Genomic DNA, 21,441 nt, shown 5'->3' on the forward strand with positions numbered 1-21,441 from the left:
GTCTTACGTTGTAAAATAAATTGATGATGGGTTGCCCTGCAGTTTTACCAGGACATGGTTGATGACGCCCGTCCCTTATTAGATATTCTCTGGTATGCCAGCCAATGGTCTGGGTGTCCCTTTTCTAAACTCTATCTTTTTGGCCATAGATTTTGTTCCATGTTCTAAAAACGATAATGTGTGTTTGTTTTTTTTTACAAACACTTGCTGTTGCTGCGAAGGAATAAACGATGTCTTCACATGCTGTTTTTTTTATTAGATCTATTTGGTTCCATGCCAGCATCAATGTGCATTCAATGCATTGATTGGATACAGTGAGGAAGAGTCGTTTTTCTAACATCCTGTGATTGGTAAGAAAACCCCGCTTCACACACAACCAGAGGGCGGGTGCTAACCTAGTAGCGTTAGCCCACTGGGATAGTTGTGGGCAAAATAGTTTGCACGTTAGGATTCAGTGAGACAGCAATACAATAACGTTACGCTTGTGTTAAATCTCTTTGTAAAGTAGACACCACCGTCAACAGCCAATATGGAGATCGGTTTGAGGAATCACAATCTAGCTTCATTGGCTAGCCAACTACCTTAGTGGAATAAAAACCAACCTGTTGACTGTTTCCTGCTTGACAATGCTATTGAGTAACAAAACATTTTCACTTGGTGAGTCAACTACCTGAAGCCGAAGTAAACTTGTAGTAAGAGTTTGTAAACTTGTAATAAGAGTAAGAGTATGTGGATTCTCGTTACTTTAGATTTAGCTAACGCAGCTAATGTAAACTATTTCAGAGACAACGCTAACGTTAAAGCAGAGTACGTCTTATTAACATTAGACATTATCTGGTTAAAGTAACGTTAACGTTTTTGACATCTACCACACACGGTTATATCATGTCTTCAATTTACAGTATAAAAGTGATCTGACATTTTCATCAACCAAAATGCTGCTCTGCATATTTCCATTCATCTCCCTTACTTTGGTTTATTTCCCAGGAAACCATAACCTGAAGTGAATCAGTGAGTGACAGAATGACTACTGCTGATGGTTTCCTGTCCCCTGAGTCTACTGTTACATCCTTACTAGCTAGTTCTGGACACCTCAGGAGCACACTGCATCCTGAAACCACACAAAACATCTGGTATAAAGACAAAACCTATGAGTCTGCTTCAGAAGCTCTGGATGCCTATATTGCTGACTTCCAGAGGAGCCAGTCGACTTCCGGGCAATCTACAGGACAACTGAAGATTCCAAAGACCCCAGTTACCTCTCATCTACCCAATTCTGGGTTCAGAAACAAAGATGGTAAGCTTGAGCTGTACCACAACTGTATTTGAATCAGGGCTTTAAAATAAAATGTGTGGTGCACTGTAGTTTTTCTGAAGTAAAGATGCAGTGTTTTTGGAAACTGCTGTGTAAAAGGTGCACTGATTGCATGATCACAATTATATCCTGTATTTATTATGTTTTCTCCAGTACTGAAGGAAAGCCTGACTGACAGAGAGTTGAATTTCCTCCGTTTGCCTGTTGGGGCTCGACGCCAAGGTCCAGATCGCCTGAGCCTTAGCACAGACGACCTACTGGTGCTGCCCTGTGATGGCTCTCTGCCGGTCACCCGCACCTCTGCTTTCTTCTCCCAGTCTGGGATGCAGCTACCAGGGCACAGCTCCTGTTCTCTAACTCAGTTGAGGATCCAGCCTACAACCACGGCAAGCCACAAGTCTCATTCCAAACCCAAGCATGGACGCAACCCTCTTAAACAAAGCTATTGTCATTGGTCCTTGGTCAGACCCAAGCTGAGCAGTACTACGAATGCCGCTAAAAAGCAATCAGGAGAAAGGTCACTCAGGGTAGAGGCAGCAAAGAGATCTGGGAGTATAGAAGGCCTTCTGCCAGGGAACATGCAGCCAGGCAGTAATCCTGTACACTTAAATAATAAACTAGAGGTTCCGGAAGGCACTCCTCTGGTCCACCATTATCCACGTTGGATGACCAGTCAGAGGTCAGAGATGGACTTCTCAGGAATCACCAGCGTTCCTGAGCTTAAGTATCCTGCGTGGCTTCAAGAGTGTGACCCTCCGGCAGAGCCCAGCAATAGAACACAGCCCTATCATCCATCTGTTCCTTCCTGGCTAGGAGAACTGGAGGAGTCATATCAAGAAAAAAACAAGAAGAAACAGAAAGACTTGCCTGGTCATGAGAGCCTCATGTTCTGCGCGGAGACAATGCACAGAACCCAGACAACATCCCTCTTGCAGAATCAGGCCAATCACTTATCTGTGAGGGAGCTCAGGCTGCAGTTTGCTGAGCAACTAACCTTGGAAGAGGAGAATCAGAGACATGACAACAGCCAGCCATTTAGAGGTCAGAAGACCAAAAGTTATTTACTTAACCAAGGTTATTGTGTGTGGACTTATGTATTGTTTATATCTGCGTCAGTCTTTTTCGTCTAGGCATGCAAATTATGAATTTAAACTTACTGTAAACTATAAACATACAATTGAGTTTGGTCTGTAAACTATGACATGGCAGCATCATATGTTAGAGTTTGCAGAGACTGGTTTTCAGCACATATTATTCTATACCATTTCAAAGCAGATGACAATTAACACATTAGTACCCTAACCAACTGTGAAATGATTTTACCTGGTTCACTGTTGCAATGCTGTTTCTGTATGATATTAACAAGCTGGTTCTCCTTGTATTTGTAGATGACAAGATTGAGTCTTTGATCCTGAGGGCAGAGAACGCTCTGAACTCCCCCTCATTGGGGATCAGCAACCAGTCGCAGAAGCAAAGCAGTCCAGGAGGCACAGAAGAAGTCTTGGAAGCAGATCGTTCTTGGGATAATCCACCTGTTACATTGTTAGTGAGAAACTTCTTCCTATGTGTAGTCTTTGATAATCGATTATAAAGAATCTGAAGGGGAAACCAAATATGTAATACAGTGTTATTAGACAAAAGCAGGGAAAGAGCCACCCCTATTTTACAACAGCAATCCTGTTACCTTGTAATTTGACAATCAAGTTCAATGTAAGGTGAATTTTTCTGTTTTCCCTGCAGTAAATCTCCTGTGCCAGTAGGGGTCAGTGACACTCCACAGAAGTCTGAAGAGGGCCAGGCTACCATCAGAGAAGAGGTTTTAGTTTTCATGGGCAGTCACTCCCTTTTAAACAAATATTTAAGTAAGCTTCTTTTCATTCATAAACACACAGGGTTATTGCCTTACCTGTTCACCCCATTGTCTGTGCTCCCCAGACCTTCTGCTCAAGCTCATCCGGTTACAGCAGCAGGAAGCATCCTGGTCCAGTGGAGGCCCTCAAACAGATGCTTTTCAGCCTACAAGCAGTGGAGCATAAGGTTGCCCAGGACAACCACCCTGTTGCAGAGGACGACGTGGGTGCTGATAGACAGACCCTGCTTTTACAGGAGCACCCAGCCCTAACAGAAGAGGTCAGGGCCCAGGGGTCAACCATGTGTTTTGTTTTGTTTTTTCAGTTGAATAAGTGTGTCTGTGAGCTAGCTTATGCCTTTTTTGATTTTGCCCAAGGTTCCTAACTCAGTGGAGGATTACGGAATTGTACCTGGTGGCGAGTCACTACAAAGGTGGGTATTTTTTCATTTAAACAACTATTACTTTTTTCTGAATAGAGCCTTTCAAGGACCCAGTCAATAATAACTGCAAAATGGTCTGCAATTGTGGTGCTGTTAACTGCACAGGGCACTGCATCACCTGGGACGACTGAAAAATTTGGTAGACGACATCAAGGAGAAGAAGGAGAAAGGACAGCAGGCAGCCAGAAACAGTCATGTGACATGACAGGTACACATGTTTACCCTGGAACCCCTAGAAGTGCACTACACCTGTTTGACTGTAATCACCTATACATCCTACTGTTGAAAGAATCCTCACAAGGACAATAACCCTGCTGTGCTGTTACCAAATATGAAATGAAGCCAGTTTTCAAAAGGTCCTCAATGCTCTGAAGATTTACACTATAGAAATACAGAAACAGATGTTTTGACAATGGAATCAACAACATGTAAATGTTCAGAATTCTTTGGTAATAAATCCTGAAGGAATTTTGACATGAAGTATAAATAGTGCATGGCATTTACACTAAGCTGCTGTTAATGATTATACATCAAACAACACTTTCACATTTAAGTCCTACCTTTGTAACAATTATGTGCTACAATGTTACATTCTGGAAATGTTATGTACCTGCTAAAGCATTGCACAAAGAATCCGGTCTTTTTGTTCTATGGATTCGTTTTTAGAGGCCTTTTCTGCTTTTATTGGATCATTTTTTTTAATTCAAAGCTGCCATACAGCTCGGCTAAAACAGTAAAATTTATCTCCCATTACAAGAGCAATTCTATTTAATTTCAGCTACACTAATTGAGGATGTCTGAATAAAGGATGTCTGGATTTGTGTCTGGATAAAGTTGCACTGCTTCAAATATTTGATACAAAATTTTTCTTTTAACATTGTAATTTGTTCTGCTGCTCATCGATCAGACTGCTAGCTCTGAGAAATCTAATTAAATGTCGCATTGAACTTTAGCTGTATCCTGATGCTAATTAAGGAGAGCGGGCAAGAGAAGCCACAGGCTGTGTGGTGAACGAGTGAGTGAGAAAAGCAGGGATGAAAGGAGTGAGAAAGAGAAAAGGTGGTGGAACAGTGACTCAGTCATTACTCAGCTGCTGTCAAAATGCTGGTCCATCTCTGGCACCCCCCACCTCCATCTCACCTAAGAGCTCACATTGCGCTCGGCAGTGTGTCAGTGATAACGCTGAAGTTCTTATGAATTAAAAGTAGATAGATAGATAGATAGATAGATACACTTTATTGATCCCTAGTGGAAATTCAAGAAAGTACCCTTAAACAGAGGACACTAGAGCAGTGTTTCCCAAACTTTTTTTCTGGGGACCCACTTTTTAAAAATGCCAGACTATCGCGACCCAACTCGTGACAGGATCTAGTTTGTTAACTACCACAAACGGAAAGCTGTTAGCTTTCCTAAGCTATATCGGTATAAAAGATAGGGGTATTACACAACATAAATTGTCACTAGGCTATGCTGGCGACCCAAATAAAATCTCCTACGACCCACCTGTGGGTCGCGACCCAGTCTTTGGGAACCAATGCACTAGAGGACATTCTGAATTGGGCTGTTGTGAAGTCTGTTAAGTTCTTAGGAACTGAAAGTACCCTTAAGCAGGTGATCTACTAAGGCCGTTTCAGCTAAAATGACAGTGATTTCAGAGTTACTATTTACACACAGTGACAATCTTCAAGCCTTTAGAATTGGATCACAGTATGTATTTCTTCAACAACAAAACCAAACTGCACTTTTAACCAGTTCCGCTATATTTATACAACAGTGACCTATTTATGTCCAGGAGCAAAGACAAGCACAAAATGAATTAACTCAGATGGGTTCAATTATATTTCTGATTTAATACTTCCTGGTATGGAATACCACCATAATTGGTGCCACTGCAGATAGCACAGTGTAGACAGTACTGATAAAACGCTGTTTTTAAGAGAGTTTGGTGATCAGACAACAGTGAGTGTGATCTACATCTGTCATCAACTGCTGCCAGCACGCAACACTACGAGTCAGGGATTGTAATCGGACGCGGGTCATCCAATCAGGACTTTTGGGCCAAGAGAGTACTCAGTTTAATCTTGCCATCCATGGAGGCGGTGAGGCAGGTGCCACAGTCCACAGCAGAGCACCAGTCCACCGTCACCACCGGGGCTTTGTGGCCTCCCAGGGGCAGGACGCTCTCTAGCCCCGTCTCCCCCTTATTTAGCTGCAGAGAGAGAGAATGAAGGAAAGAATGAACAAAAAGAATCAGAATCACATACATACTCTACAGAGTCTGACACTGCAAAACAACACGAGAGCAAAATAAAACAGACATTTGTGCACCTTAACTGAGAAAATGTGATAGAAGTGGGGCTGGATTTAAGTTTAATGAGGCAGCAAGAATGCAACACTGAGGGCAAAATGTTCCATGCATAAAAGATGGCCAGTTAGGAAATTACCCTGTAGATGAGACCTCCATTGCTGGAACAGGTAAGCACATGTTGCCCTTCTGAGTCGAAGGCAAAGAGCCGGCCGCGGGGCACCTGAACCTGTTTGTACCCGCTGTACCCCGACAGAACAAAAGGCCCCGTAGCATCCTGAGGTAGAGAGTACTCCGACTGCTTCACTCCACTGCGGTGGATATTCCACTGGATAAACTGGAGTTGCCATGGTCACGTTGCCATGGTCACATACATATACAAACACATACACACAAACACCACTTGGTCAAACAAAAATCACTACCACAGGAAAAGCCAGTTAGCGAGGTGATTTTTGTTTCTCCAACAAATTCAGACTACCATCACTGATGTGTTATGTGGATCATGTTTAGTCTGTATTCATTCTTGTTCTTCATCTAGCAAAGTGAAAGGACCATAAATGAATCTTACCTTGCCATCCTCTCCAATGCTAAACACGGTGTTCTCGTCGTAGCTGAACTCCACGCTGTACACCTCTCCGTCATGAGCTTTCCAGCTCATTGCACTCTCATACCGCTGCATGTCTGTAGAAGAACAAGAGGAGATGGAGAACGTAAGGAAAGAGAGACAGTCAGAGACCCACACAAGAAGAGTCCATGTCCAGCAAAGGAAATCAACTCAGGCAATCAGCTCAGCTTAATGATTGCTCTAGGGGGTTCAGGTTCTGGGCTCGAGACCATTTCAGTAGTTGCTGGGGCTACATAAAATACAACTGCAAACAGTGATGAAGGGACCAAGCAGCTCCGCAGGCAAAAGTTGCCATGGCAACTTGATACTATTACATCAAACAAATAGGTGTAAGCACTCAAACCAAGTTTTATGTCACGTAAATGCACATCCAACTTTTCACCAGTTGGTGCCACTATATGAAACTTGGTGAAAAGAATCATGGGACTGTCCCAAATCAGTGTGCCAAATTTCACAACCATTTACCAAACAGTTTCTATGGGTTGCGGCTGCATTGACTCCCATGGCAGAAGAAAGAAGATGCATAATAAGAAAAGGTAGAAATACAGTGGGTACTTTCGCAGCTTCGCTACTTGGCCACCAATGAATAAAATTAAATTGAATCAACCCACCAAAAAGCCGAATAACTCCATCAGCAGCTCCCGTGACCAGTAGGTTTCCATTATGGTTGAAGGCTGTGCAGTTAATGGCTACTGGCCCAGGTTCCAGAGAAAACTGAAGCTGAAGATATAGAGAAAGAATGCCATTATAATACAAAAAAAAAAAATATTCAGGGATTGTGCAGTTATGGTGCGATCCATTTGTCCAATGTGCTCGTCTTACGAGTAGCAAGTTGTCCGAAAAACAGGAAGTTACGCAAAATTACGCGACGGCATGCCCCCCTAAACTTGTCTGACGAGAAGCAATCTTGTACAGGTCAAAGGACCCCCAGTTCACGGCGAGTTCTTACGTCATTTCACAAGTTACGAGTTGTCACAAGCCGTCAGCATGTACAAATGGAATGCACGATTATTACAAATATATAACCAGTATGTGAAAATGAATACATCATGGCCTTCCTAACCTCACAGTCTGCCAAATCCCCTGCCAAATCATACCTTTCCTGCCTGGCAGATTAGTGTTGTTTAGGCTCTAAACTTTTAAGTGCTTTCCCTGGCCTGAGTCAGCACAGGAAGACGGTGTTCTTGTGATGGGGGGGCCTCGGGCAAACCCACAGAGACTCCAGTCCTCATCATCTACCTGCTGTTTAATGGTCTTGGTGTCCCAGAGGAGGAGCTTTCCGGAGACAGGAAGTGCGACACGAGAGACAGCCTCAGAGACGCTGCCTGTGCGAGCATGAGCTGCAGCTGAACACACAAACGACGTGCCACTCGGGCTATAGGCAAGTGACAAGATCCTGGATGGAACACACATACATATGGGTCAGACACCAGAGGAGACTCATTACTGATTACTTCTGTTCTTTTCCTGACTGCTAGTCTTACCGTGGGTGAGCCTCATCGATGGCCATCTCATACAGGTTCTTCTTGGCATCTGTGTCATACAGGCGTACTGTACCCACTCCACTTCCTAACAGCAACTAAGGATTGCAAGAAAAAACAGAACGGCAACAGTTCAATTTCACTCAATTTTTCCATGTTAGATTACAGTGCAACAAATATCCATTATCCATTATTTGTCCTACATAGTGTAGTTACGTAGTTACATTGCAATGCCAGGGCAATGTATAACCACTATTTAAAATATAAATACCAATCTGTCTGGCTTGGTAGCCCATTCCAGTGACAGAAGGGGTGACTTGGACATGATGGTGGCCTTAGTCTGCATTATGGGATTGAAGGACCAGACTTTAATGACGCCGTCAACGTCCAAACTCGCCACTCTTCTCCCCGAGCTATCCACCCTGCACACAGAGAGGGGAAGAAACCCAACACGTGACTTGTTATTTATTACATAAAATAAATGAGGTCCTGGCAACCATGAAATGATTTCGTCCTCCCACCAAAGACTGAAACCCACCTGCAGTGCATGATTGAAGAGTGATGCTCGCCATACTCCTCCTGACTGAGCTTTATGAATGGCTGCTCCAGGCCTCCGCCAATGTCCGCACTCCCTCGCGCCGGATTCGTTGGAGAGTCTGTCGGATCACTCGTCACCTCTGTATGGGTCTCTGAGTCAGAGCTCTCTCCTTTTCTTTCAACATTCTGAGAAGAAACACACATGCACTTGCTAAGATGGCCTGTCTGCAGTTCAGAACAATCACATTGGGTGCATAATGGAATGAAAAACACAATCAAGACCCTAGACTGTTGAGCTGCTGAAATCCTATAATGGGCAGGAATAGGACAGCATTTTAATTCTGAAAATTCCAGTAACTGGGTTTCCTAGTTTACAAACATTTCCAGAATGTTGTTAAACAAAGAGGTGAAGCAACAGAGTGGTAAACATGCTCCTGTCCCAATTTGAATTGAATTCAAATTCATGGCATCAAATTCAAAACAAACATATATTTCCCAAAAAGCAATATTTTTGTTTCAACCATTGCTACGTTGTAATCTCAATTAAATATAGGGTTTACATGATTTGGAAATCATAGCATTCTGTTTTTATTAACATTTTACACAGCGTCCCAACTTTTTTGGAGATGTGGTTGTGTGTGTATGTATAAATATATACATGCTTCTATGGACCTGCTGGATGGGCTTGGAGAAGAGCTCTTTCCTCTCTTTCTCGTGATCCTGCTGTCTCCTTTGTCTGGATGTGCCTGTTGATGACTCGACCGTAACCCCTGTAATAAACACCTGCTTAGACTCCCGGGCTGGGGTGGGGTCTTTACATTTCACCACCTGGGGAAGAGGAGACAAGCCAACAGACACAACAACCCATTTAAATATTAAAAATGCATGAATCCTTTATTAGGTTTTTTTTTTTCTTTTGTTAATTAGGTTTATGAAGTAGAAATTGGGACATTTTTAATGACACCTAAGTCTGTCCACTGCAAGGTCTGCCAAGTGGCTCTTTCCAAACAAAAACAAAAAGTCTTCCAGACTTCAGTTGTCCTGAGGGAACACTTAAGTTCAGATCCTCAAGCTGCTGTCCCCGACAACAGGAGCTTTTATGTATCCAGGAAAACATATGGGCTCACATGATTGGCTGCTGTGTCCTTTCTCCCCATGGAGGACTGTGTTGGCGAGGACCCAGAAGCTTGAGGTGTCTTGGCAGGTGCCCGTTTTCCTTGGGGGAGGAACGTGGAGAAGAAATTGCGCGAGGGGGTGGTAAGGTTGGCTGGACGCTGGCTGGACACCAGGTCTCTGTGTGGAGACAGAACACACACTGAACTCAGATTATTTCTATCTCGACACACACACAAACACAAACTACTCCCTTGTCTAAAATCACCCCTAGTAAATTAAATCCCCCCGCCTGCCCCCCCTTTTCTGAGATACTGGGCAACTGAAAAAAGTATGCTGAGAACACACTCTGTTGTGGGAGCAAAAGGGTGGGAGTATACTGGTGAAATTCTTTCTCCCTTATTAAGTTATGTCCACAACTTCTCAAAGAGAATACACCATACTCGTCTCACCATATCTGGACTGCTTCAGTGTGTAGATTCGGGTGACACTTTAAGTTGCTCCTGCCAAACTTTTAATTTGAACTTGTGTACAAATAATGGCTGATTCACTATTCGAATTGAGTGACATGGACATTTGTGTGTGAATTTGAAGATACTTAATTCAAACTATAATTATAGAGCTAAGAATTCAATGGCCTCTCTGCTTTGCTTTGCTTTGCTTTGCTTTGCTTTTCCTCTCTCTCGCTCTCTCTCTCTCTCTCTCTCATGACATTGCCCAGCCCATTAGGAAGTCCAACACGTTCACTTATCCAGGAGGGCCAACCCCCATGCTTGGAGCACTGGAGAAAGAAACATCACTGTAATGCTCCAATAGCTGATCATTGACTCTGGCTGGAATTTGTACCCTGGGTGATTAGCCACATACAGAGTAACAAACAAACAAACAAACAAACAAACACCAAAAAAAATCACACCTTATCAATGGACTCAACAATTCAGTTGAATTGTTTATTTGTCCTTTATGGCTATTAGCGTTAGTCTTTGCACTGTGAAGACTGCCAACAAAATCGGTATTTTAACAATATTATCGGTATTTTAACAATATTATCGGTATTTTAACAATATTATAAATATCCTCTGTTTCTCTTCTTTCTGTAACAGGTACCAATAGTCATAGTACATTTTCCATATATTACAAAATTAAAAGCAGCCCTGCCCCAATACTTGAAACTCCCAGCCCAAAGTCAGTCCTCACAGCTCAGTGTCTCCAAGACGGTCCATGTGTTGAACGTAGGCCGGAAGCCTGTGATGAACAATGTCTTCGTTCTTCTTCTGCTGAGATTCTCCTTGTAGCGCAAATAACTAGGGGTCGGATGCAAAATATTATAAATAAGACATTCCTCAAGCAGGCACACTTATTTAATACATTTGAAACAAGAGGAATTTGTGCTAATCAAAGTAACATTTCCAAAAAAGATTTAGATTTCATTTTAATTATTTCACCCATCACCTAGTGAAGACTGTGAGACCAAAACTATGATGTAATATTTTAGATTGTGCCTTTGAATATCTGGTATGTGTCTCACAATTTGTCGAAGCGTTTCAGTCTCTTCTTGGAAACTGGTTATCCTTTGCATCTCTGCATCAAAACTTAGAAGCACTGGAAGGGGTAGCACTGTTAAGGAAGAGATTATTCACCTTCACCTGCACATGTCGCACCCATTTGGTGTGCCCATCATCATCTGTAACTTTCTGTTAAAGCAGCTCACACTCCCCAACTCCAAACAAAAACTATGGTTATTAATACTTTATAGACTCACAGTATTTGTTAAGTACTGGGGAATCAAATTCGTTGTTAAATGTGTACCAAGTCATGGCAAAGACTGTTTAAACAGATGTGTGATCAACATGCATCAGAGGGAATGGCTGCCCAACATCAGCTAGAGTTAAATGTAATACTACTATAATCCAACAAACACTAAAAACTTTGCAAAAATAAAAAACAGTGTGTGTTTCCATGAAACTCCTTCATGACGGATTAACAAGGATATGCATGCACTGGAAGAGCACACTGAGAAAATTGTGGAGTGAGACAAGAAATGTGTCTGCCCACTGGCGGGAGAAGTAAGGGGCGAAGACGGGATTCTGCTCAGGGGAGGGGATGAAGGGCAGGATGAACCATTCGCGCCACTCAGCCTGGCCCTGCAGCTCTTGAGCCTGCTTCTGAAAGAACTCCTGAGTTTTCTCAAGGTTCTTATTCTATGGAGGGAGAAAGAGAACACGGTCACTGTCAGTGTCAGATATCTTTCTCACTCACTGCTTTAGGCTAGTAAATCACTACAGCTGTCCTTTCTGCTGTTTCAAAGGGATGCATCTGACTACATTTGTGATGGCCATGGCCCTATGTTGCACAGTTAGGCTGTGAGAAAAAAAAGATTGTAGTTATGTTCTGTGTTTCTTTGAAGTTTGCATGCATAGACCATCACCTGAACAGTGCAGACAAGGTAATATCGGAAGAGACTGGTTCTGAGTTTGCTGACAGTAGGTCTGTAAACGTCCTCTAGACGACAAAAGAGACGTCGATCAAGGTAGCCCCAGTAGTCCTTCAGCCCAGTCAAGTCACCGTTTGGGATGAAGAGCTGCAGCTGCTCAATGATCTTGTCAACCTAGGTAGAAATTACATGTTTTCTTTGAGTTCTGCCAGTCAAATAAGTAGCCTATCTGATGTTTGGCATTTAATGTTTGACATCTGATACTTACACGGAATCCTTTTTCTTTGTCGGATTTTATTTCAGAGTCAAGATGTTTAAGTGTGCTCGTAAACCCACGATATACAAGGTATTCCCTGACCAGCTCATCTGTTCTCTCCACGGCCGATGCCATTTTGGCCTCTGTGCAGAAAGGTCCGGACAAAGCTCGGTAATTAGCTACAGAAACATTTTCATAACATTTCTGAAAGACTGCAAACCAAGTGCAAAGCCTTGGCCAGTTTACTTTTGTCAACAGCAAGCCAATTCAATTAATCAGTTGTAGTAGCAAAGGCTACTACTAACGTTAATCATTCACACATAAGGGTCAAGCAAAATTTGCCAGGAATTTTATTTCTCGTGACGTTACAAACAACGCTGTAATAAAAAGCATTAACGTTTTCAACATGTAGGCTACGTACGTTTGCAACTAGAAGTGTTTTTCTTTCTGACTTTGAGTTTACACAGATATAGGGGGAAATTCGACTTACCTTCAAAAACAGCTTGTGAAAATACTTCCTGTTTTCCTCTGGTCATCATGTGATCAACTACTGAGGTCACGTGACATGCAGAGCCCTTTCTGTCCGGACGAGAGTGCTCTTGTAACAGTAACAGCCTATCAAGTGTTTCATTGTAGTTTTTAAATCGTGTGGAAACGTAATTTTTACAGTCTATGGTGGAAACGCAGGACCGGTCAGACTAAATTAATGGCGGATTTTCACTTAGGCTAGTGAATGCCACTCTTTGCCAGTGCCAATATATCTTGGTAGAGGTAGCCTACGCCAGTTAAGTACAAAAAATAAGAAAAAGAGTGGTTTCTGGACAAATTATAGGTTTAGTAGGACTAGCCTAGAATTTTTTTTGCTTTAGGTTAGACTAGTATTATTGATGTAGGCTAACAGGGTTAGGGTAGCCTATAGGCTAGGCCTATACATGATGTACACATGACAAGATATAGGCTACACAACACACAGGCCTACACAATTTCTGTAGACAGAAATAAGGGCATTTCTTTTTATGAGAGAGTGTAGGCCTAATCACATGTCAGTTCAATCCTCAAATGCCTTTGTTCACTTCACTGTTGGTTTGAGTCACATAAGCATGTCCATTTGGTAACTCTTGTCAGAACAATTTATCTGATTCATCCCCCCAGGCACATGTTCATCTTACTGTCAACAATGAGAGTAATGTCTTTCAATGGCTTCATAAATGTTTCACCACTGGAGGAGACAAAAGGAAATGTTCAGCTTCCCTCACTTTCCTCAGGAAGGCAAATAGCATTCAGTACATGATAACTCTTTGGATAGAAGGCCAGGTTTGGTGCAAAGTAGCAGTGACATTTTATGTCATAAAATAATGTATTCATGTCCAGAATGACTACAAAGATTTTAGTTTTCTGTATTTTTTTAACATGAACCAATACTTGCTCTGAAATCGTAATCAGCGCTCTGTTTCAATGCAGGTAACACATTACTTTGGTTAAGGAAGGTTGGGCCTATTTGGCAAACCTTTGCACCAAAACTGACATATTTTGCATATGGTTCTGTCTGTAGTGTACTAGTTACTCTGCAACTTGAATATTATTCTCTTGCTGTAAGTCACTTTTGAGCGACGTGCAGTGACATTAATAAACAGTACATTAACAGCAGTCAGGGATTTTACACATTTCAAGGCATTCAAAGTAACAATTTATAGAAAAGTTTTATGGCATAAATAAAAAAATATATAAATTAATAGGCTAAATAATTAACAGAATAAAAATAATAACCATAAACATGTAGAAACCACGACTTTGTAAGGAAAATGAATCAGTTAGAAACAAGGTAAACAGATCAGTCATTTTGAGAATCTCAAAACTATCGCTACAAACGTAGAGCTGGATCATGGAATTACCGTAAGATAGTAAGGTGCAGATCTAGTAAGTGTTTTATGCCAGAATAGGGGGTTTGATTTCATTCTGGCTGCTATAGGAAGCTAAAGAAGAATAACTAACAAAGGGATGACATGTGTCTTCTTTGACTGATTAAAGACTAGATGGGCTGCATTCTGAATTATCTGTAATGGTCTCACTACAGAAGCAGGAAGGCCAACTAAAAATGTATTAGTTGAGTATGAAAAGAACCGTGGCCTGGACATTGTACATGTGTTATTATCATACCGTGGATTGTTGGAAATATTCTTCATAGTTTATAAGAAAAATAGGCCTACATTACTGTTTGTGGCAGGGATTGTCTGGGAGTGAACTTTCAAACAAACTTCCATCTCACCTCATTAAGAAAGGGAAGCAGTATAGCAGCCTATATGTAACCTGCATCGTTGATTACAGTTCAGCCCTGCACCAACCTTGGCTCCAAACCATGAACCTTCAGAACTGCGGATTTGGAGGATAGTATGCAGGAGGCCAAAACCCATTGATGTTCCTGTCTGTCACTAGCATGTGTCATCAGGTGTCCGGAGCAGATTCAGATTCTATTTGTCATATACAATGCAGTGAAATGTTACAGTCGGCTCCATGCTAAGTAAAAACACACAACAACTGAAACAGAAACAACCCACCAAAACAGTTAACAGACAAGAAAACAATACATTCAAGATGTCAGGGGGTTATTGCAGATAGGGGAAAGTGGTGTACTCAAATATAATATATACCTGTGCTTATTTCTCAAAAAGTGCTTAAATTCTTATGCATACGCCCCATTTTGAGTATTTTGCCCGACATTGTACATCATCTACAGTACTTAGGAGATCATTGCTCCAACATACTTTGGCCTATAATCAAATGCCTGACCTCTTTGGAAAGCTAAGACACTGTAGTTTCTTGGACAACAGTCAACTGTGTGATGTACTGACACAGAGGTACAGAGGCTAGAATATTATTTTCTCATTCTGCCGGATAACAAGCATCTCTGAACTGACCACCATTTCAGCCCTCTAGGTCACTTGAGATGACTTAGAAACACTGAACCCTAGCATCAGGTCTTGTGAAGCTTTGTGCAAAAGTAGATCAATATAGAATAAAAACTACTTACTTTAGACCATTATTTGCCAAGGTAAAATGCCCTATGGAAACTCCCCATAGGACTTTTGCTTCTCCAAAATGCATACTGACAATCAAATACTTACTGCATATGAACCCCTTTGTGTAGAAGCATAATCCTGGTCTCAAATGAAAGGTAACACTTTGAGGTTTCTTGTGGACTATTTAGATTGTATGTCAGGTGTTCTGATATAGACTGACTACACAAAATATGAAAAAAGTCAATTTTTGCATTTACTTTGTTGGTTCAATGAGTGTGTATAAGATAGACTATACATCTGTACACCTAATATTGGATAATACAACATGAAGATTAAATTTCTATGGATTCTTGTGAATATTTCAATACCCAATATGTTGCATCTACTTATTGAGCTGCAGGTCAGGGTAGCACCAAAAGCGGAGGAGGGGGAGGGAGGCATTTTGGATCAAATTTAATTGAGACATAATAAGATTAATCTGAGAATGTAAAGCACTATACAGATTGTACATGAAAAAAGTTGTCATTTTTGGATTCCCAAGAGTCAAAGCTTTCAAATGGTGTATAACATTACTATGCTACATAGCAATATGGTGCATACAATTGATTTAGAATGTTGGGGGGAGGTGGGGGAGGGGGTAAATGACCCGGTACTGGAACATGTGCTGCATAACAGGTTTTAAACAGTGCCATTTAGATACTGGACGACTTGGGGGAAGAAACTCTTCCTGAGTCTCTTAGTCCTTGCCGCCAGTGTACAGTATCTGCTTCCTGAGCGAAGCAGAGAGAACAGACCATAGTCTGGGTGGCTGGGGTCTCTCAGTATTTTGGTGGTCTTGTCCTTGCACTGCTTGATATAGATGTCCCCTAGGTTAGGGAGTTACCCCCCAATGGTACGTTCAGCTAAACGCACCACTCTCTGCAGAGCTTTACAGTCCTGCATGGTGGTGTTTCCATACCAAGCTGTGCATCCAGTCAGGATGCTCTCAATGATGCTGGAGTAAAAGCTCTGCAGGACTGTTTTGGATGCTTTGAATTTCTTCAGCCTCCTTAGAGGATACAGTCTCTGCCTGGCTTTTTTTACCACGGTGTCCAGGTGGGTAGACCATGTCATATCTTCGGTGATCTGGACACGTATTTGAATATATCTACCCTCTCCACAGGGGTCCCGTTGATGGATAAGGGAGTGTAGTCCTGCGTCTGCATCCTCCCAAAGTCCACCAGCATCTCTTTGGTCTTACTGTAGTTGAGGTAGAGATTGTTTCTCTGACACCACTGGTCAGGCACTTCAACTCCTCCAGGTAGGCCGTCTCACCCTTGTTGTGGATTAGGCCTACCACTACGGTGTTGTCAGCAAATTTAACGATGGTATTGGAGTCTGCACTCCAATAAGTTTCAAAAGGCTTGCTATGGCCCTGTTTAATAACTTTTCCCCTTGAGACCACTTTCACCCATACTTCTTTGTTGTGAAAAAGCTCCGAAAATCAACCGAATTCTATATTTTACAGGGAGCCAGTGAAGTGCTACTAAAACAAAGCATTCTGAGCTAGTTGCAGGTGTTTCAATGATTGCTGATGAAGAACAGTACATTACAATAATCAAGGCATGAGGATATGAAAGCTTCTCTCAGTATCTTCCTGACCTAAAAAGACCTCACTTTGGCTATATTTCTTAATTGATAAAAAAAAAACAAGATTTACCAGACCATTGACCTGGCAGACATTGATTTGAGTCAGACATTTTCAGAAAAAGTCAGAGGTTTTTGGTCATCTGGTGTGAGACAAATCCAGTGAGGCTCCTCATCTGAGGAGTGGTCAGGTCCATTAAGTAGCAATAGCATAGGCTCAGTTTTCCAGCTATTGATCTGTAGGATGTTGCAGGATCTACAGTTTATCAGATATGCATCATGGCTTCCCCATCTTTTGTAACATGCTAGCATTGGAAAACATTAATATAATAAGAGTGTATTAATAATTAACATAATAAAAGTGTATTAATAATTTAAGCAATTCATTATAATTGTCACAGTCATTAAGTTCATTTGTTGAATATTACAGTAACAGAATTAGAAGAAACTCGTTGTATCACATGGCAGCCAGTCACAACCTGTTGAATCTTAAAAGAGCACCAAGATATTGAACGAACGGCGCTAGGACCCAAACCGATAAGCACACCCGAACTGACAACTGTTCACGCTGAAGAAGCCAAAGTGCCAACCAGATTGACAAGAAACCAAAACGAAAAAAACCCAGATGAGCTAAGTGATGGAAGGTATGTTTCGTTGTGTGTTTCCATGCATTAGCTATTATGTGAGCAAGACTTGAATAGATGTGATGACGATAAATTCAGCGCCGCCTTCTTGCTTTGCCTAGGTTGAAGAGGAAAATGCGCCTCACCGCTGGGGAGATATGGGCTAGACAGACACCTGCAAGGAACATTTGAGCCTCATTGATATGTAAGTAGCGATGATAATCAACTATTTTCAAAATCCGATTCAAGTCACCTACTTAAATGTCTGGAAATTCCGTTCTTTTGTTTTCCCACCACGTTTGGCTTCATTTTTGGTTCCATCTCATGGACTCCCCTCTTCTCGCCTCTGACTCATACCGCCCTCCCTCACGCAAACTTGTGGGAAGCAGCCTTTATCGCAACCTGCACCATTTATTGTCTAGCGAAATATCCGTGCGCTGTCCTTTTTTTTATAAAAAACGGAGAAACTTGGAATTAGGCTACTGAAACGATGATTCTGCGCATCTCTGCTGACAGTACTCGAATGGATTGCTGTGCACACCACGTTCATTTCCCCCCATTCGAAACAGTAACACACAATCCATCGTATTAGGCTATCACTGTGTACATTTCTGTGCTGCCATAGAAACACTGAATCGTGTAACTTTTGTAATGATTTCTAGCCATTTTCTTAGATTATTTAATTGATATTTGAGTAGCCTATTATTCTATTATTCACTGGGTGGTATGTAGCCTACAATTTATAGTCATAATGTATGCACGTGTGAAAATATGCTCTGATGGCTAATTTTGGTAGGGTTTTGAAATGTGTTACATTTTATCTCTGTTACAACTGAAGTGCTAAAGTCTTGTAGTTGCATTGAAAGCTTTATCGAAAAAAGATGTTCCATTTATCCAGGCATTACTAGAAGATGAGTTCAGTATATACACCAACTTTATGGTTTGTTGCCAGAAAGAGCTTAAGTGGCTTTGGAGCATTTCTTTAGATTTGGGTTGAATGAGGCTCAATGAGGCTTTAGATTTCAGGTATCTGGGCCAAAGGTCAGTCCCTTATTCTGAACCTTTAAACATTAAAATTGGTGGTACTCTGGAGAGCAGGAATGCTCTGCATGCTTTAATGCATTCTCTCTTGAAGACATGTAGGCCACACACTTGAAAAGGAAATTGTGTTAGAGCATTTTATTTGACCTAAGTTAGAGCAAAGAACAGAGCTCTGATGTTAAGTTCTAATGTTAGTCTCTTGACAGGAAAATAAGCATTCTGCATGCATCTGCGGTTGTCTTATTAGTCATGTTGAGACATAGGTTTCCATCCTCACTATTAGCCCACCTCCAAGACCATCAGTCAGTAAGAATAACCTGTGTGTGGTTTGTTACTCAGTAGTGGATGTTGTGTGAGTCCTATTTAAAGTCATTGTGATATGCATAGTTCACACATAGACCTCAGGGATGATGCTGTGATGCTGCAAAGTAAAAGGCATGGTTAAGTCCTTTCTTCACTCTTTACCCAGGAAAGACTGCTTGGTTTGGCTCAGATTCAGGAATTTCTTCATTTCTTGAACATTGCAAGATAGGTCAGATTGGGCTTGGCAGAGCTCTCTGGCAATTCGGTTGTTAATAAACAATACATTGTAGTGTAAGATACAAATACCATTCAGTTGGAATAACTCTACATAGCAAGGAAGAGGAAATGAATTTGCATCTCGGCAATGAAGATTTGCATGTCATGAACGTAAACTTGTACCCTTTAAGGCATATTTGGTTCCTATTGCTGTGTCATTGTTGGCTGGTTGGTTGCCTCAGATAACCCTGATAACGATCAATGCAGGCAGGACGGGGGTTCTCACCATAGTGCAGAAATTGAACTGAAAACACTTCTTTTGACCAAGCAGAAGGAGAAACCCACAAGGTTGAAAGGAATAGAACTGTAATGGAGAAAGCTGTTATCAAGAAAAGAGTGCCAAATGTGAAGGATTAGAGGAAGACTGAGCATGTGAAGAAAGAAACAAAAGCTGCTGACAGACTGAGTGCCGTCTCCACAGGTGTGCATGCAGAAGCACTGCCGAGCGCCACACACTTGGTAATTAGCGTAGGTAGCAGGAGAGCGGGGGCCCACTGAGACCTGCGGGGGGGGTCAAGGGTCAGGGGAAGTGTTCGCTGCAGAGGCTTGTCTGTCTCTCTGCAGGCTGGTGAGCCCAGGGGGCACCGCACACTCAGGGGCACAGCACCCTCTCTTTAGGGCTTACCAGCGTGCCCTACTAACCCCGAGAGACTGCGCTCCCCCCCTACAGGGCTTTCTTTCCCCATTCATCAGTCTGAACACCACTACCAGCTGCCATATTCACCAACTTGCACTGGATGTAAGTAGCACGGAGTACAGCTATAATAGCGACAAAGAGCATGTGTACCTGCATGGCTGCTGTTATAATTACACCCATAACACATGGCCAGCTGAGCATCATTATGCTGCATTTGACTATGTATTTAGATTCATCGTTAATCATACTGCCTTGTGACTGCTTCAAATATAGGCTAACAACGCCTTGATTGAAGGGAAGTCATAATGTTGATGAAAGTGTAGAAGTCATTAAGTGATCTTGGCAGCATGTTCATGTCATAGTGGATGGAGTGCCGTCAGTGGCTGTAATCGACTCTCCCATTTTGAACATGAAACCAGACTAATTTGTTGGATAAATCATAATTCATACTTTTGAATAAATTATATTTGATTAGTAAGATGAGAGGGTTAGTCTTAGCAGTCAGTTATCTACATGAATAGATAGTGTAAGTGCAAGTACCAGTCTACAACTCTAATGACTATCATAAAGGGCCTTTTATCACTGTTCAAACAGTTCAAATGAATATATTCTACACTGACACTGACTGCATAATGGTAAAATGATAAAATGCTAGAATAATCCATGGGGAAAAGTTATGAATTTGGGCTTTGAGTGCACTAGTGTTGCCCGAAAAACTTCACCTCAGAGAGAGAGAGAGCACGCGAGAGAGTTTCATTAGCAATGCAAAGACTAGGGCTCAACTCCCACAGAGAGCAACACTGTATGTAGGCACAGTACAGTAAGTTACATTGTGAATAAATGAATAAATGTTTATATGTATGAGCTAGAAGGCAACGAGCGTGTTTTCATTTGTCATCGCCAATAGCTGTCATCTCATGAAACCACAAAATGGCTGGAAATGTCCTGGTTTTCATATTAGACAACTGTGGAGCTTCACACAATTTGAGGTTCAACAAATGCACATATTTGTTTCTTGTCAAATATAGGGTTGTGTATGAGAAAGAATCTGACAATGTGATACAATAAGTTACCATTCAATATATTGTGTTACCGTTCAATATGTTGTGACAAATGTATTGTTTTCAGAAAACTTGTCATAGTATAAAGAGCCATATGCAACAAATCTTAGTAAAAAAGTTATTATTATTAAGAAATTAGAATAGTGAGTGAACATCTTAGCACTACTTTTGTGCAAACTGAGCAGGAAATTAAAGGAATTAACATTTGTGTGTTTCAGTAAAAAAGTTGATTTTGTTTGTGTGTGTTTTTTAGAAACAATACACTATCAATATTTTCTTACAATCCTTGTCAGCCCCTAATTAACCCAGGCTTATGTTAGCGGAACTTAGCTTCCACTGAAGTCAATAAATACTAGATTCCCTCTGTAATGCAGCAAATAATGCATAAGTATTTGAATTATTTATCAGTTTATGCCAAACTTACAATGAGAACTACGCAGCCAGGAGATGACAGATAAAAAGGGCTCATGATATTGAGTCACATGTCTAACCAGCC

At 41.6% G+C, this 21,441-nt stretch overlaps 3 protein-coding genes across 3 annotated transcripts in view; 2 read left to right on the plus strand and 1 right to left on the minus strand.

Moving 5' to 3' along the window:
* The first annotated feature begins 36 nt into the window (after positions 1 to 36).
* c12h18orf54 (chromosome 12 C18orf54 homolog) lies at positions 37 to 4,562 on the plus strand. Its single transcript, XM_048258370.1, has 10 exons — positions 37 to 92; positions 260 to 350; positions 509 to 657; positions 988 to 1,297; positions 1,469 to 2,356; positions 2,704 to 2,857; positions 3,056 to 3,131; positions 3,251 to 3,445; positions 3,543 to 3,598; positions 3,713 to 4,562. Exons 4-10 carry the CDS (start codon positions 1,024 to 1,026, stop codon positions 3,810 to 3,812), a joined length of 1,743 nt encoding a protein of 580 aa, XP_048114327.1. The 5' UTR covers positions 37 to 92; positions 260 to 350; positions 509 to 657; positions 988 to 1,023; the 3' UTR covers positions 3,813 to 4,562.
* An 877-nt stretch (positions 4,563 to 5,439) lies between these two features.
* On the minus strand, positions 5,440 to 12,933 carry wdr91 (WD repeat domain 91). The gene is made up of 16 exons (XM_048258369.1): positions 12,852 to 12,933; positions 12,374 to 12,504; positions 12,100 to 12,279; positions 11,665 to 11,872; positions 11,200 to 11,282; positions 10,869 to 10,975; positions 9,686 to 9,851; positions 9,231 to 9,386; positions 8,560 to 8,744; positions 8,293 to 8,443; positions 8,025 to 8,119; positions 7,780 to 7,936; positions 7,152 to 7,260; positions 6,484 to 6,596; positions 6,052 to 6,249; positions 5,440 to 5,816 (listed from the first exon to the last, which is right to left on the minus strand). Exons 1-16 carry the CDS (start codon positions 12,898 to 12,900, stop codon positions 5,652 to 5,654), a joined length of 2,253 nt encoding a protein of 750 aa, XP_048114326.1. The 5' UTR covers positions 12,901 to 12,933; the 3' UTR covers positions 5,440 to 5,651.
* A 4,553-nt stretch (positions 12,934 to 17,486) lies between these two features.
* Positions 17,487 to 21,441, plus strand: part of rab27b (RAB27B, member RAS oncogene family) — a 31,183-nt gene continuing 27,228 nt past the window's right edge. The window contains exons 1-2 of the mRNA XM_048258373.1: positions 17,487 to 17,648; positions 17,750 to 17,832. Of these exons, the coding sequence (XP_048114330.1) occupies positions 17,831 to 17,832 (2 nt within the window). The 5' untranslated portion in view covers positions 17,487 to 17,648; positions 17,750 to 17,830. The remainder of the gene's footprint in view (positions 17,649 to 17,749; positions 17,833 to 21,441) is intronic.

Source organism: Alosa alosa, chromosome 12, assembly GCF_017589495.1.
Source record: "Alosa alosa isolate M-15738 ecotype Scorff River chromosome 12, AALO_Geno_1.1, whole genome shotgun sequence".
NCBI lineage: Eukaryota > Metazoa > Chordata > Actinopteri > Clupeiformes > Clupeidae > Alosa > Alosa alosa.

What these genes read in the sequence shown, in the direction of transcription:
- c12h18orf54 (XM_048258370.1), top strand. Translation starts at nt 1,024, where the DNA reads ATGACTACTGCTGATGGTTTCCTGTCCCCTGAGTCTACTGTTACATCC. An exon ending in AGGCTACCATCAGAGAAGAG is followed by an intron (nt 3,132 to 3,250) that starts GTTTTAGTTTTC and finishes TGTGCTCCCCAG; the next exon opens with ACCTTCTGCTCAAGCTCATC. An exon ending in GGTGGCGAGTCACTACAAAG is followed by an intron (nt 3,599 to 3,712) that starts GTGGGTATTTTT and finishes TTAACTGCACAG; the next exon opens with GGCACTGCATCACCTGGGAC.
- wdr91 (XM_048258369.1), bottom strand. Translation starts at nt 12,900, where the DNA reads ATGATGACCAGAGGAAAACAGGAAGTATTTTCACAAGCTGTTTTTGAA. An exon ending in TTCACAAGCTGTTTTTGAAG is followed by an intron (nt 12,505 to 12,851) that starts GTAAGTCGAATT and finishes CTTTCTGCACAG; the next exon opens with AGGCCAAAATGGCATCGGCC. An exon ending in TCTTCAATCATGCACTGCAG is followed by an intron (nt 8,444 to 8,559) that starts GTGGGTTTCAGT and finishes CTCTGTGTGCAG; the next exon opens with GGTGGATAGCTCGGGGAGAA.